This window comes from Glycine soja, chromosome 18 (genome assembly GCF_004193775.1).
Source record: "Glycine soja cultivar W05 chromosome 18, ASM419377v2, whole genome shotgun sequence".
NCBI lineage: Eukaryota > Viridiplantae > Streptophyta > Magnoliopsida > Fabales > Fabaceae > Glycine > Glycine soja.
In genome coordinates this window covers 21122047-21135410 of record NC_041019.1, presented here as the reverse complement: position 1 = coordinate 21135410, position 13364 = coordinate 21122047, and the positions used below count along the sequence as shown (strand labels likewise).

General features: G+C 34.5%; 1 protein-coding gene and 1 long non-coding RNA gene across 5 annotated transcripts; one reads left to right on the top strand and one right to left on the bottom strand.

Annotated features, from left to right (window-relative positions):
* The first annotated feature begins 5562 nt into the window (after window positions 1–5562).
* Window positions 5563–9244, top strand: LOC114396687. 3 transcript variants are annotated; one of them, XR_003663321.1, is made up of 5 exons: window positions 5563–5687; window positions 7757–7884; window positions 7992–8114; window positions 8591–8776; window positions 8868–9244. It is a non-coding gene; the product is annotated as an uncharacterized LOC114396687 (long non-coding RNA). The 3 variants fall into 3 exon arrangements; XR_003663320.1 differs by having other exon boundaries at window positions 5564–5698; XR_003663319.1 differs by having other exon boundaries at window positions 5673–5804.
* On the bottom strand, window positions 7452–12997 carry LOC114396686 (polygalacturonase At1g48100-like). Of its 2 annotated transcripts, XM_028358785.1 has the most exons (7): window positions 12467–12996; window positions 11101–11232; window positions 9901–10131; window positions 9594–9638; window positions 9283–9490; window positions 8532–8722; window positions 7452–8092 (listed from the first exon to the last, which is right to left on the bottom strand). In XM_028358785.1, the coding sequence occupies exons 1-7, from the start codon at window positions 12881–12883 to the stop codon at window positions 7700–7702; spliced, it is 1617 nt and encodes a 538-aa protein (XP_028214586.1). In that variant the 5' UTR covers window positions 12884–12996; the 3' UTR covers window positions 7452–7699. The 2 variants fall into 2 exon arrangements, with proteins under 2 accessions (XP_028214586.1, XP_028214587.1); XM_028358786.1 differs by lacking the exon at window positions 11101–11232 and having other exon boundaries at window positions 12467–12997.
* Between the last annotated feature and the right edge of the window lie 367 nt (window positions 12998–13364).

Here is a 13364-nt window from a genome sequence, read left to right as displayed (position 1 = left end):
AAGAACCATGTCACTTTCAAACACAAGAGGTGTGCGAAGGGTACATGGGTCTTGTCTGGTCGAGTTGAGGGGTGCCAATGGAAACTTAGAGTGTCAAAATGAAAAAATTTAAAACTTTGGGAAATTAGAATGATTGAAGGGCCTCACATATGCATCATGCCCACCATTTCACAAGATCACAATAAGATGGATTCCAAACTCATGCCAAAATATCCTTCCAATGGTTAAATAAAATGAGCACCTAATCGTTCCAACATTCATCGCATTCATTAGGCAAGAATTCGGCTAAACCATTACATATTGAAAAACATGCCTAGTAAAACAATGGGCCCTCGAGAAGGTATATGGTAATTAGGAAGATTCATACAACATACTTCCCAAATATCTGCAAGCATTGCAACTATTCGTCAATGGAATAATTGTCAGACTTCAACCAAAACTTGCACTAGACGAGTTGGGACAACCAATTCCAAACAAGGTCATATTCCATTGACTTTTTTGGTCATTTAAGGCATGCATCGATGCATTTGCATTCTATGAACTCATGGTGCAAATCGATGGAACATGACTTTATGGACGATACAAAGGGACACTATTAATAGCAATTGCACGAGATTGGGCAAATAATATATTTGCATTAGCATTTGTCATTGTTTAGGGCAAGACAACAGATGGTTGACACTGTGACACCCTCTACCCCTCACATATATATTAATAAAGGAATAAAAAATTCAAATATTAATTAAAAGTATTTTTAAAACATTTTTAAATACAAGCTTTTCAAATGAGTAAAAGGCTCGCATTCACTTTCTTTTACATCATATTCAAACTTGTCCAAATAAATAATAAAGTCATCTCGACTCAAAGAAAGTCATATAAGTCTCATACAATTAATATAGAACCTATATCCTAATGTCACATCCTATCAGAGCGTGGTGTTCCCGTATCCTCTAGCATGAGGTTCTTCATAGTCATCCGCCTATTCATCTACTCCCCCGAACACAAGGTTCAAGATCATCACAGGATCCAAACACAAACAGCAAACCGGGAGTGAGTTATCACATTGCTAACTACTAGGGAGAAACAACACAACATATAGTAGCCAAATACAATTTACTTAGCATATCTCACATTATTTAATCACTTTGTCATTCATCAATCACACTTTTCATCCATCAATCACACCTTTCAATCATCAATCATTATACACAGGAATCACACACTCCGATCAAGACATAATAACACATCAATTTCATAATAAACAATGAGCAAGCGTATGCGACAGTTATGCTAAGACTCAAGCCTATATGCAATGTGGTACCATGTCAGTGAAAAACCACCCTGGGGCGCTTAGGAGTACATAACAAGACACACCACACAATGGGTTTGTCAGGTCACTCTCACTACGTAAGATCATAGGGAGACCAGTCAGGGTCACGATGTTTTGCGAGAATGCTCCAACCATATGGGATCAACATAGGCTTAAAGGAGCACTCAAACCTGGTGACCCCCAAGGCCTACACTCCGAAGAGTCCGTCAGGGTCTCTCCCTCCTGATTCAGGTCCAACCCCTAAAATTATTTTAGCACACAGACTCTATCTATGAACTATACAAAACACACGACTCCTCAATTGTTCTCAAAATAATTTTAACTCGTCGCCCTTTAAGGGTCTTATCATTAACTCGTCGCCCAAAAAGGGACTTAGCATCAACTCGTCGCCCTAAAAGGGACTTAACATCAACTCGTCGCCCTAAAAGGGACTTAGCATTAACTCGTCGCCCTTGAAGGGACTTATGATCGTGTGATTGTACAATTCATAGTTCACAACTCAATGCACATATATATCTCAATCATATACATACTCAATTTATCACATACACTTAATCCCAATCACAATGGTATAATCTCAATTTAACATGTTATCACACCTCATGAATCATGTACACTTTACCTATGAACTATGCAATACACACATCTACACAATTGTTTTCAAAATCATTTTAACTCGTCGCCCTTTAAGGGTCTTATCATTAACTCGTCGCCCAAAAAGAGACTTAGCATCAACTCGTCGCCCTAAAAGGGACTTAACATCAACTCGTCGCCCTAAAAGGGACTTAGCATTAACTCGTCGCCCTTGAAGGGACTTATGATCGTGTGATTGTACAATTCATAGTTCACAACTCAATGCACATATATATCTCAATCATATACATACTCAATTTATCACATACACTTAATCTCAATCACAATGGTATAATCTCAATTTAACATGTTATCACACCTCATGAATCATGTACACTTTACCTATGAATTATGCAATACACACATCTACACAATTGTTTTCAAAATCATTTTAACTCGTCGGGTTCCCACAGTGGATCTCATCACAATACTCGTCGCCCTTAAAGGGTCTTACAATTGTGTGATTGCACAGTTCATAGTTCACAACTCAATACACACGTCTCATCTCAATACACATGTATTTCATCATCCGTCACATGTTCAATTTATCACATACTCACAGTTTGAATCATCATTTCATAACCTCAACATAACAATTTATACAAAAGATTTCATCACAACATGGGGTGTAAAATCCCTGAAATAGTTTCTCACAATTATATCAAAATCAATTAATCAAATTCATGGGTTAAACACAAAGACATCAAGAGCACTCAAGTTTATCAATCAATTCTCATCAAGACATCAATTGGTACATAGAACACAATAATATTATATTTATAATCATAAAGAGAAAATTATAATTCAATAAACATTCCAAAATAAATCCAAATTTAGTTCTCTAAGGATCCCTACACATGTTCATTCAAATCCCCAATTGCGATAAACTCATCCCTTACCTCTGAGCGGACTCACGTGTCTTTAGCCAATGATAGTAACATCTATAGCGGTTCCCTGAGATTCCTTCAGTTATTCCTCCGACTGCTCCGATAGAATTCCCAAATGTCAGAGAGACGGAGAAGAGATTGAAACCTCCACTTGTACTGTCTTCATGAGATTCCTTTTTCTCCCTCCACGAATATTATCTCCAAAATCCCAACGGTGAAAGTGTTCACAATTGAATTTCGAACAACATATCCAAATTTCATGAAAATCCAACGGTTAACGAAATCGGGATCGTAGTTTTACCGAGACAGTTTTGGGTTTCTGCGGGAAATTGAAATGCTACAATGCGAAGGGTTTTGCTCTAAGCTCAGAAATGATCTTGAAATTCCCAACGGTGAGAATGTTTGAAATTGGGTTGCAAACATGGTACTCAAATTTCACAACGATCCAACGGTGAACGTATCCGAGATCATCGTTTTTCTGAGACAGGTTTGGTGGGCTGCGGGAAAAAGAAAGGGTTTTGAGAGGAGACGGAGAAAAACGAAAATGAGGCCAAAAAGAGACACCTGACTTAACATAACTATTTATACCTAGGGTATTTAGCCTATTATTTGCTCTATATTTATTTATTTATTTATTTTATAAAAAAAACTCTATTTTATTTTCTACCTAACAAATAAATGAAATATTCTTTTTATTTTCTCTCAAATCATTATTTTAATTAATAATTATATCTCCTTATTTATTTATTTATAAAATCTCATCATTTTTTTAAAACTCTATTTATTTATAAATAACAATTCTTTTTAAACTAGATTACAAAAATTGGGATGTTACAGACACTTTTTTTTTTTTTGCAAAACTTGAGAACCCACATCATACCACAATAAGGTATATGCCTAATCTTTGATAGGTACGATTCCATCAGAAGTGCATACAAACAACCAGATAGTTGGTGGACAACAGAAAACTCATTGCATGTGTTCTGCATTCAACACATTGGGAAAAATTACAAAAAACAATTTAAAAGTGAAGACGAAAGGAAAAGCATCTTGAGTATGAGTAATATATTTTTTAAAATTTAAATTCACATTATTTTATTATTTAAAATTAAATTGACAATCATATTTACATTTTTTTCAAACAACAGGGTATGCCATGACCCAACCAGAGTTATTTTGTCCTTATTACCTGTTACAATAAGACAACCCATATAGCATTATGATCAAATTCTGGGAGCAATGGACTTTGGCATGGGATGATGGAAAGCAGTGGGGACACTTGACCACTAATTTGGCAGAGCTAGTGAAGTCGGTTCTAAAAAAATGAGAAATTTTTCAATCTATGCCTTGGTCAAAGCCACGTATGAGAATTTGAACAAATATTTCGTCGACCGTGGGACTCAAGCTGATGCAATGATTGCCTCCAGACAAGTTTACACACTGATTCTGGCCAAGTTCATCAATGAAGAAGAAACTAAGTATAACACTCATTTCGTTCAGCAATTTGACTGCCAAAGATTTGAGTTTCAAGTTGAAGAAAGGGTGAATTCGAGAGAGAGGTGTCACATGTAAAAATTCCCTCTGAGGCAGGATCAAAGAACATGTGATTATGAGAAGCCTCAAAAGCTACACATGACATGTGCACGTGTGATTGCTGCATGTAAGCACATCAATATAAATTACTTGCAATATGTACATCCAGTGTACACATCGGACTACATGTCAAGTGTGTACAAAGTCTCGTTAGCATGCATGTGTCATCACAATTATTGACTACCATATGAAGGACCATGATTATGTGTCAATCCAGTCATAAGGAGAAATAAAAAATGTCAACCAATATCAACAAGAATGCGGACTAATATGGATGAGAGAGAAAGAGGTCAACCAAAACATTGCTTAATCTACCGACTAGTAGGTCATTAAAAAAATAGATGTTCTCACCGTCTTGGAAGTTCTAGTCAAACAATTTAATTTTCTTTTTTTTTTGTTTACTATTTATGTTATCAATGTATTTAATTTTGTTGGAAATTATATGCTTTAATTATATAAATCACTCTACATATATAAATTAGAAAAAATCATCTAACACGAGATTGTTTTTAGAAAGAATTCTTTAACGGGATCTTTTTAGCTATTTTTCTTTAACTAGAGTGATTTTAGGGATATTCTCAATTTCTTATCTTCTTTAATATATTATTTTCATTTTTATTTCTAATCTCTTTTTAAATATATTTTTAAATAAGTCATCAATGGTTAAAAAAAATTATATCACAATATGAAATATTTATCATACATATAAAATATAATTTATTTTATAATATTTTTTTTATCTCACACTTTCATTATATTATAATTTTATAATAAAAGTATTTATGTATTATAATTTTAATTGTATAAAATAAATTGTTATTATTATGTGCAAATACACATGTTAAAATACTACTTAGAATTAATATCCTTATTTATATTCTCTAACTTTTATTTTTAATTAATTCCCTTTATTTATATTATTTTATCATTTTAAAAAAATTTACACTATGAACATAAATATGTATTGTATGTTTGCGTTAAAATTTCCAATTTTGGGATGTTTGATAATTAGTGGTCTTCAATTTCAACATGAGGGATTCTCCAAAATTCTTGGCAATCAATAGTTTGGGATTGAAAATGTTTCACCTTGACCAACTTCACCAAGCATAAAACCATAATGAGCATTTAGCAAACCAGAAAACAAGGGACCTGACAAATGACAACTTTTGACTTCAGGTGGCACTATACCGTTTTCCACAAATTCAACAAATTCAGAAAAGGTTCCTCACCTAACTCCTTCCAAAGTATGACATAGGTGACAGTACCCTTTTACTACGACTATTCCATTTTTTTTTCCCTTTCTATCAATCTAGACATAGCCATAGATTTAGGGTTTGGAGGTGATTTTACAAATCTTTCAGGTAAATTTTCAAATATCTAGAAACAAAGTAGAGTTGGATATTCTTGCTCTGGATTCCATGCTGTTATGGAATTGACTTCCTTTGCGGCTCTATTATTGCTTTCTTCATGCCATTATGGTTCTTATTTCCTTTTGCATCTTCATGTATTTCTTCATAAGATTGAGGTGCCAGAGTGAAGGCAGGTGTCTGGTAGCACAACATTTTTAAACTGATTTTTGGAAAGCAATAAAAAGTGAGAGGGAATCAATAAGGGATTGTTATTTTTTGTTATGCTGTCTTGCTATCTTCTTTTTTGAAAAATGAAAATAAAGGCTACAAGTTGTTGAGGGCCAAAATTTTAGGTTCATGGAGTCTTCTTGTGCTTTGATCAATGATTATGGGGGCAAGACTCAAGACGCAATATGTTTATGTACGAGTTACTTCAAAAACAAGAACCACATCTTTCAAAAACAAGAACCACATCTTTGATGTGTTTTCAGCTCTAAATTGTAATTTTTTGGTAGAGATAAGTTTGAGAGATACATCCAGTAGTTACACCCCTGGTCATCATGGGAACTCGCCACGAAGCCTCGGGTGCAGACTCGAAAGTGCAGGTATTGGTCCAATGGAAAGGCTTATCTCCGGACGACACCACTTGGGAGGATTGGGACTAGTTAAAGTCAGCCTGCGACCTTGAGGACAAGGTCCTTTTTGAAGTTGGCGGGAATGATAAGAAGAATACAGAACCAGCAATACCAAGGGAGAAATCAACGAGAAAGGTCACCATACCTGGCTACTTGCGGACTATGTCTAACGGTCCTCTGCTGCTGAGCTGTCCTTGTCGGCCACATTGTTGCAATTTAGGATTTCCTAGGATTCTGTAATAGCACAAAATGCCAAATTCTGTTAGAGACAGACTAGTATAAATAGCAGAATCATGTAATAAAGCAGGAATGAAAAAAAGCTTGTTTTTCTTCTTTTTCTGTTCTAAGGAGGCCACTGGCCCTTGAAGCCAGGCTTTTTCTTCCTAGCTCCTAACAGATACCCATTAGTTAGATACTAGAATAGTTGGAGTTAGTTAGTTAGTTGAGGGCTAGAATAATTAGAAAAATAAAGCATGTTACCTATAAATAGGAATAGGGGTTAACACTTGAGAGTAGTAATTAGCCAATTGGAGAGTTAGTATTGTGGCTAGGGAGAGTCCTGGATCTCTTGAATATCCATGGAAATTGTGCATTCTTTCTGTTCATCAATAACAGTGTGTTCTTTGTGTGCTCAACCTGAACCAGTTTCTATCTTACACTAGAAAAGATACCTCCTCTTTTCTTGTAGGAAACCGAGTTCTTATCTATCTCAACTAACCTTATTTGCTTCCTAGGAGTTGAAAATAAGTATTTTGAATTTTCCTCACTATCCATTACTTATGTTTGATGTCATCTGTGTGTGTGTTTATGCGTGGCTACTTTTTATTTGCTTTACAATATGTTTCTCATTGTCTATATACTGCAGCCTTGGTTTTAATTTGTGAAAAATTACAGGCAAATGTGGCCAATGTAACCTCTCAAACTGTGAGCCACAATAGCATTGCAGACTGCAACTTAAAATGCTGACTGACTGCAGCATATTATGTTGTTTTTGACTTTTCCTTTAATTGAAATTCCATAGTTCTGACATTGTATAAATAAAGATATTTTATTCATAGATGCTAAAACTTGTATAATATCTCACACTCTTGCAATATGCCACAGCTAGAAGACTGCCTATTATACTATTCTCGACCTCTTGCTAATAGCAGGGCCGGTATATTCTCACAATGATAAATCAGTATCACCCTAATGAAGAAAATTTCCTATATAGTAGGATTTTTACAATATACATATTTATCTAGCAGGCTAAGCACTTGAATTCATATCTGATCAACATAAATCATGATCTGTCTGAATCCGATTGTTAGTTGGCTTCCCAATTTGTAGGCAATCAATTGGTGGGACAGTTGGAGTTTTCAATTCACCATAAGTCTGCCAGCAGAAAGGATTGTATAGATGGTATTGTTCTTGAATTGGTTTTAACTCAACAGAGGTTAGAGAAACATCTACACAAGGTAGGTTATCACTGCAGGCAAAGTGAACTGGCTTAACGGTGTATGTCCCCCTTATCCTTTCATAGTTGATTCCGGCAAGAGACACAGCTGACGTTTGGTTTTTGCAGGTTCTTTTGTCGCAGTAGAATTGATCAATCACAATTGGGAGTTCAACTTCAGAAACTTGTATGTTTGAGAATAGCACTCCTTGTACAGAACCTGATCCACCCTGCAGATATACATGTTAACTTGTAAGAGATCATAATTTTCTATCAAGTTTTAGAATGGAAATGAAGTTTGGGACTTCTGATTGAATCATATTTAGCATTGATAACACAGAAATGTTGAATTAATTGGATTAAAGACTACTAGAAAAATACAATTTTTACTGCATTTTGGAATAGCTACTCGGTTTTGCAATTTCTCATTACCTGAAAAATTATGTAGAAAGCAGTTCAAGGTTAAAAATTGACTTCAAATGTACTCATTTGAGCTCCCAGAAGTTTCACAACCAATTCAGAACAGATTATCTTGTCATTGTAATGGCTAATCATTCTAATACCACTTAATGGTATAAACTGATTTTGAAGTCAAATTTTCTGGTTAACTCGTAAAACATATACTTTATCTTGTAACTTGGGAAAGACATTGCATTACTCATATTTTACCTGCCATGTTTTGATTCTGACACCATTCATTGTGTTGTGCATGTTGACATCCCTGACAGTAATGTTGGAGACACAGGCTCTGGTGTTATCCTTTCCTAGACTTCCAATGCTGATTCCATGCCCTGGTCCACAGTTGACATTGTGTACATATATGTTCGAGCATCCAGTTTGTATCGAAATACAGTCATCTCCTGCAAAATAATTGAAATTTAAATATATTGAGCCAACTTGGACCATTTATGTCAGTAAGTCTACATCATGTGTTTTACTTTAATTTTTTGTCCATTTGCAATCATCCCCCTCCAAAGTTTTGGCTCAGCTTATAATGGACCACAGGTTGTGCCATTTTCATCCAGCCTAAGGTGCGAAGGACTCGAGAAATGTGGGGCAGAAGTTATAACTTCTAATGAGACAAGATTGATGGCGAGAAATACAAAATCAAAAGCTCTTGTTTATGGAACTAACAGAGTACTATTCAATTGGGTGATGCAGTGTGGATTTTACGGTTGACACGTGCCATGTAGCATATGACTTGCAGGCATTGGAAGGTACTTTTGTTGATATGTGTCCAACATGGTTGTGGATAAGATAAGATAATGCCATGCCATTTTGAGAATCATAGAAAATGCATAGAACTTTGTTTTTTAGTTTTCTTCTTGTCTTGAACTTTCATTTTCATTTTAGCTAATGTCTCTATCTCCTACATTGCCCTATGAATGTTCAAATGAAATGGAAATATTCCATAACTTACCGCAGGCCATAGAGCTGCTGTATATCAACACATCTTTGGAGTTCTGAAGGTGAATTCCATCTGTGTTAGGACTGTCCCCAGGAGATGATATGGTCACATCATGGACCATGACCCCATTACAGTTGTCAAACTTGAGGTGGCATTGTGGACTATTTTGAATTGTAATGCCTGTAACTGTTGGATTAAAACTCCCATAGAACCGCAATGCCTGTGCATAAAAATAAAAATAAAAATCACCTTCGTTATGTTCCAATAATAACTCCCAAACATGAATCAAATTGGTTTTGTTAAAGGTTTCAAAAGGTCCTCACAGTTGGCTTGACGGATGGCATTTTTCCTCCCATCTCACTTTGAATCTAGTACAATCACATAGGTATAAAAATAATTAGGCTCAGGTGAGTAAAAAAATTTCAATGTAAGATACTCTAAGCAATAAGGAAATCAGGAGTACTATCAACATAGCCCGTGATAATTAAAATTTATTAAAACTTACAAAATTATGAATAAGATTTGTTAAATAAGAAGTGAGATCTACAAATAGTTAATTTCAATCAACAATAAAAAGTATTAAAAAAAAGTACATTAAAGAGTGTGTTGCTTGAAAAAAATAACAATTACCGGCAGTGGGGGACTTGGGCTCCCTACTGTGTGGTTTAAAGGGACAATGAGCTTTTCTTCATCATCTATAGGATCATCATATTGATTATCTTGCCACCACACTGAGCCTCTTCCATCAATGATGCCATTTCCTTGGATGGTAATTCCTACCAACTTGGAAAATTCCAACCACTGTAGAAGTCCTTTGCCCCAAGCTTTGGGGCTTGTTGGTGCAACAATGGTGCCATCAAGCTGACACAAATATAAACCTTATTAACATCACTTCAACTGAATTCTCGATTGCTACAGAATGCATAATGAACAGGGACAATCACGTGTAGAGGTAAATATGTGAAAATATATAAAGGATAATAGGAATAGGTTGTTTATTTTATTTTACTTTATCTTAAAGTGGTGGTGTAGAAGAGTTTGTCCTTGGTCACGTAATCCTGTCGTTTATGCTAAACTTATTTAACCATATTTTTCCATCATACGTACGATTTCTTGGTTAAAGATTAACTGTCTTTTATCGTTTCACATTACAAGTCGCTTTCTCCCCCTCTCATTTTATTTTTATTTTTTTTATCTTTGTCAATAATTCCAAATGAACTTCACTGAAATAATTTTTAAATTGGTGAAGTTCACTTAATCAATTGCTTTATTGTTTACATGATTTTATTTATTTATTTAATCAATATGTCTTTATAATTTTTTCACAATTATAATATATTTTCGAAGATTCATCTCGATATGTTAATTTGTCCACCGAAAAACAAGATAACTATCCTGGAAAATACTTAATTTATTAATTTCTTTTCTCTTAAAAATGATGCGTTATTTTTAACTTCTTTACTTCTAAAATTTAAATTCTTTTAAATAAATTAAATTTATTCTCATTATCATTTAAAATACTATTATTTTATTTATTATTTATATTTTATTTAAATAAACTATAAATATTTTCTGAAATATTTTAATTGATATTTTAAAATTTTAACTAAATGTAAAATGATTCATGCGAAAATGACAGACATGTGTTCTGTCTTTACCTGAATGACAAAAAAGTTGACGTTATTTTCTGATGCCAAATCACATTTGGCTTATGAACACACTTGTGGGCTATCATGTTATTTAGTTTCTTTTCATTTTTTTCCTGTTATTTTCTCTCTTTCTCTCTCTGTTTATTCCTGCTACTTTCTCTCTTTGGGTTTGATATGTTACCTGGAAAACGATGCTGGGTTTACAGTATGGGCCCGAGAATGAAATGGGCCCTACAAAGAATGCGTAGTCTGCTGGGACGAGCATGGTTGATGATTCAATTTTACAAGCTTCAGCCCAAGCCTCTTGAAATGCCTGCATTGCATTTCAATGTATATACAGATGCTTCTATTACAGTACCAACTTGGCAACTTCCACAAAAAATAATAAGTATAATAAAAAAATACAATACCAAGTACCAACTTAAGATAACAATTTAATTAGAATTATTTACTGTCATTCAATTACAAGTTGCTATGTGTAGTAAATTTATCATTTTTTTATTCAAATTTATCAATTTTTATCATAATTACTTTAAAAGTTATATTTATGATGATTTCTAATTGATTGATATTATAAATTTTTTAACACTTAAATGTGTGTGCATATAATGTATTGAATTTAAAAACATAATTTATTTGCATATTTAATAGCTTCACAATTAAAATACGTTTTCTATACGTTAAAAAGATACTATATTAAATACTAGGTGGTGCAGAGATCACTGATTCCAGACTAGGTTTGTCCTATTTGGAAAAACATAGCTTACCAGCGTTTTGTGTTCTATAAACTAAAAATTGTTGTAGAAAGTGTGACTTAACTGTCGTAACGAGAATCATTTTTCAAGTGGGTCCTACCCCTCTGGCTTGTTCTTGGGTCTTCACTTTTCTGTATTTTTCACTACCTGTTTTGCTCTTACTCTATGGTCACGGTAAACTTTCTTTAATGGCATAAGCAACATCCCAAACAGAGAAGACAGAAGAAAACAATTCTTTATGCTCCTAATGGCCTATATTTTACCAATTACCATTAACTTGGTTAGCTGAACCCAGATCATTTCAAGTTAGTAAAAGAAAAATTCTAACTTCTTATTTATGGGCAGGGTTATAAACTGAAATCAATAACCTTAATTCTAATCTCAATATTGTAGTTTTGAAGATTTATGTAATTGCTACATTATTATAATTTTGACCCCGCTATACTTTTTTGTAACCTTTGTAATTGCATGAGCCAAACTGTGAGCACAAAAGTAAATTTAAAAGCTGTCTAAAAGTGCACTCCCAAAAGTTCTCATAGGAATACTGAAAATTTAAAATATAATATTTTAGAAAAAATTATAGCCACAAACAGTCAAACATCATAAAATATTCTCCCCTTTACTTTCCTAGTAAATTTCATCATACCTTTGCAATGTTAAACTTGTTAGCAGAAGGAACAATGAATTCTATGATAAACTGAAAATTCTTGGTCTTGCATGTTAAACTTGTTAGCAGAAGGTACATTAAAACCATTTGCTGAGTGAGTGTAATGAGGTTCAGGAAGAGTTTACCTTGGTGTCATCAGATTTTCCATCTCCCTTGGCTCCAAAATCTAGCACATTGAAGGTGGTGGCGGAAGAATGGCCACCACCATTGTAAGCCTTTGGTGGTGGAGTTGTGGGGGTATCATCACTTGGTGGTGTTGGATATGGTGGTGAGGGAGTGTTTTTATGTTGTGGCGGAGGCTTTGGTAATGTTGGTGTGCCTTTGTGTGATGATGGAGGCTTTGATTTTGATCCTCCACCATGGTACTTGTTGTGAGCATTGCCATAATTTTTGCCTTTTTTCTTGTACACAGAAGCTGAGACATCCCTGCTTTGTCTCCAGTGCTTGCCTCTTCTTGCAATGCAGGCTTCAAAATTGAAGGACCAAATGAGAAATGCAATGAGGAGCATGTATGTGAAGCCCCTGAAACTCAAGCCACTCATTTTGGTAGAATGTGAACAGAAATTGAGAGAGTACTATAGAGTAGTGAGAGAGGTAGAGAGACAAAACACAAGAGTGCTTCTTTTCTTTGCGTTGCCAATAAAACAAGTGACGGCTATGCTTATATAAGGAGAGCACTTCGAGGCTAATAATAATTGTGCAGGCAAATACGAGGCATTAAAATATATTCTTGATAATGCCAGACATTTATGATTTTCATTCTCCTTCCCCTCCATTTTATTTTTCATTAATTAGTTAGTTTTCCTTTTTGTGAATTTTGGTTTGGTGGGGCATTGGAGACTGCTATTGTCTTGCCACATACACAAACAAAGTCATTGCATGTGACCAAACAAAGCGACAGTTAAAGGGTGGCTACCATTGTATTTTAACCATGGCTTGTGCATGTCCTTCATAATTACTACTCTATGGCTGAACTGAAGCCTCAAGCCAAATCTTCCAGCAGTCTTGTCCAATTTTCTTTTG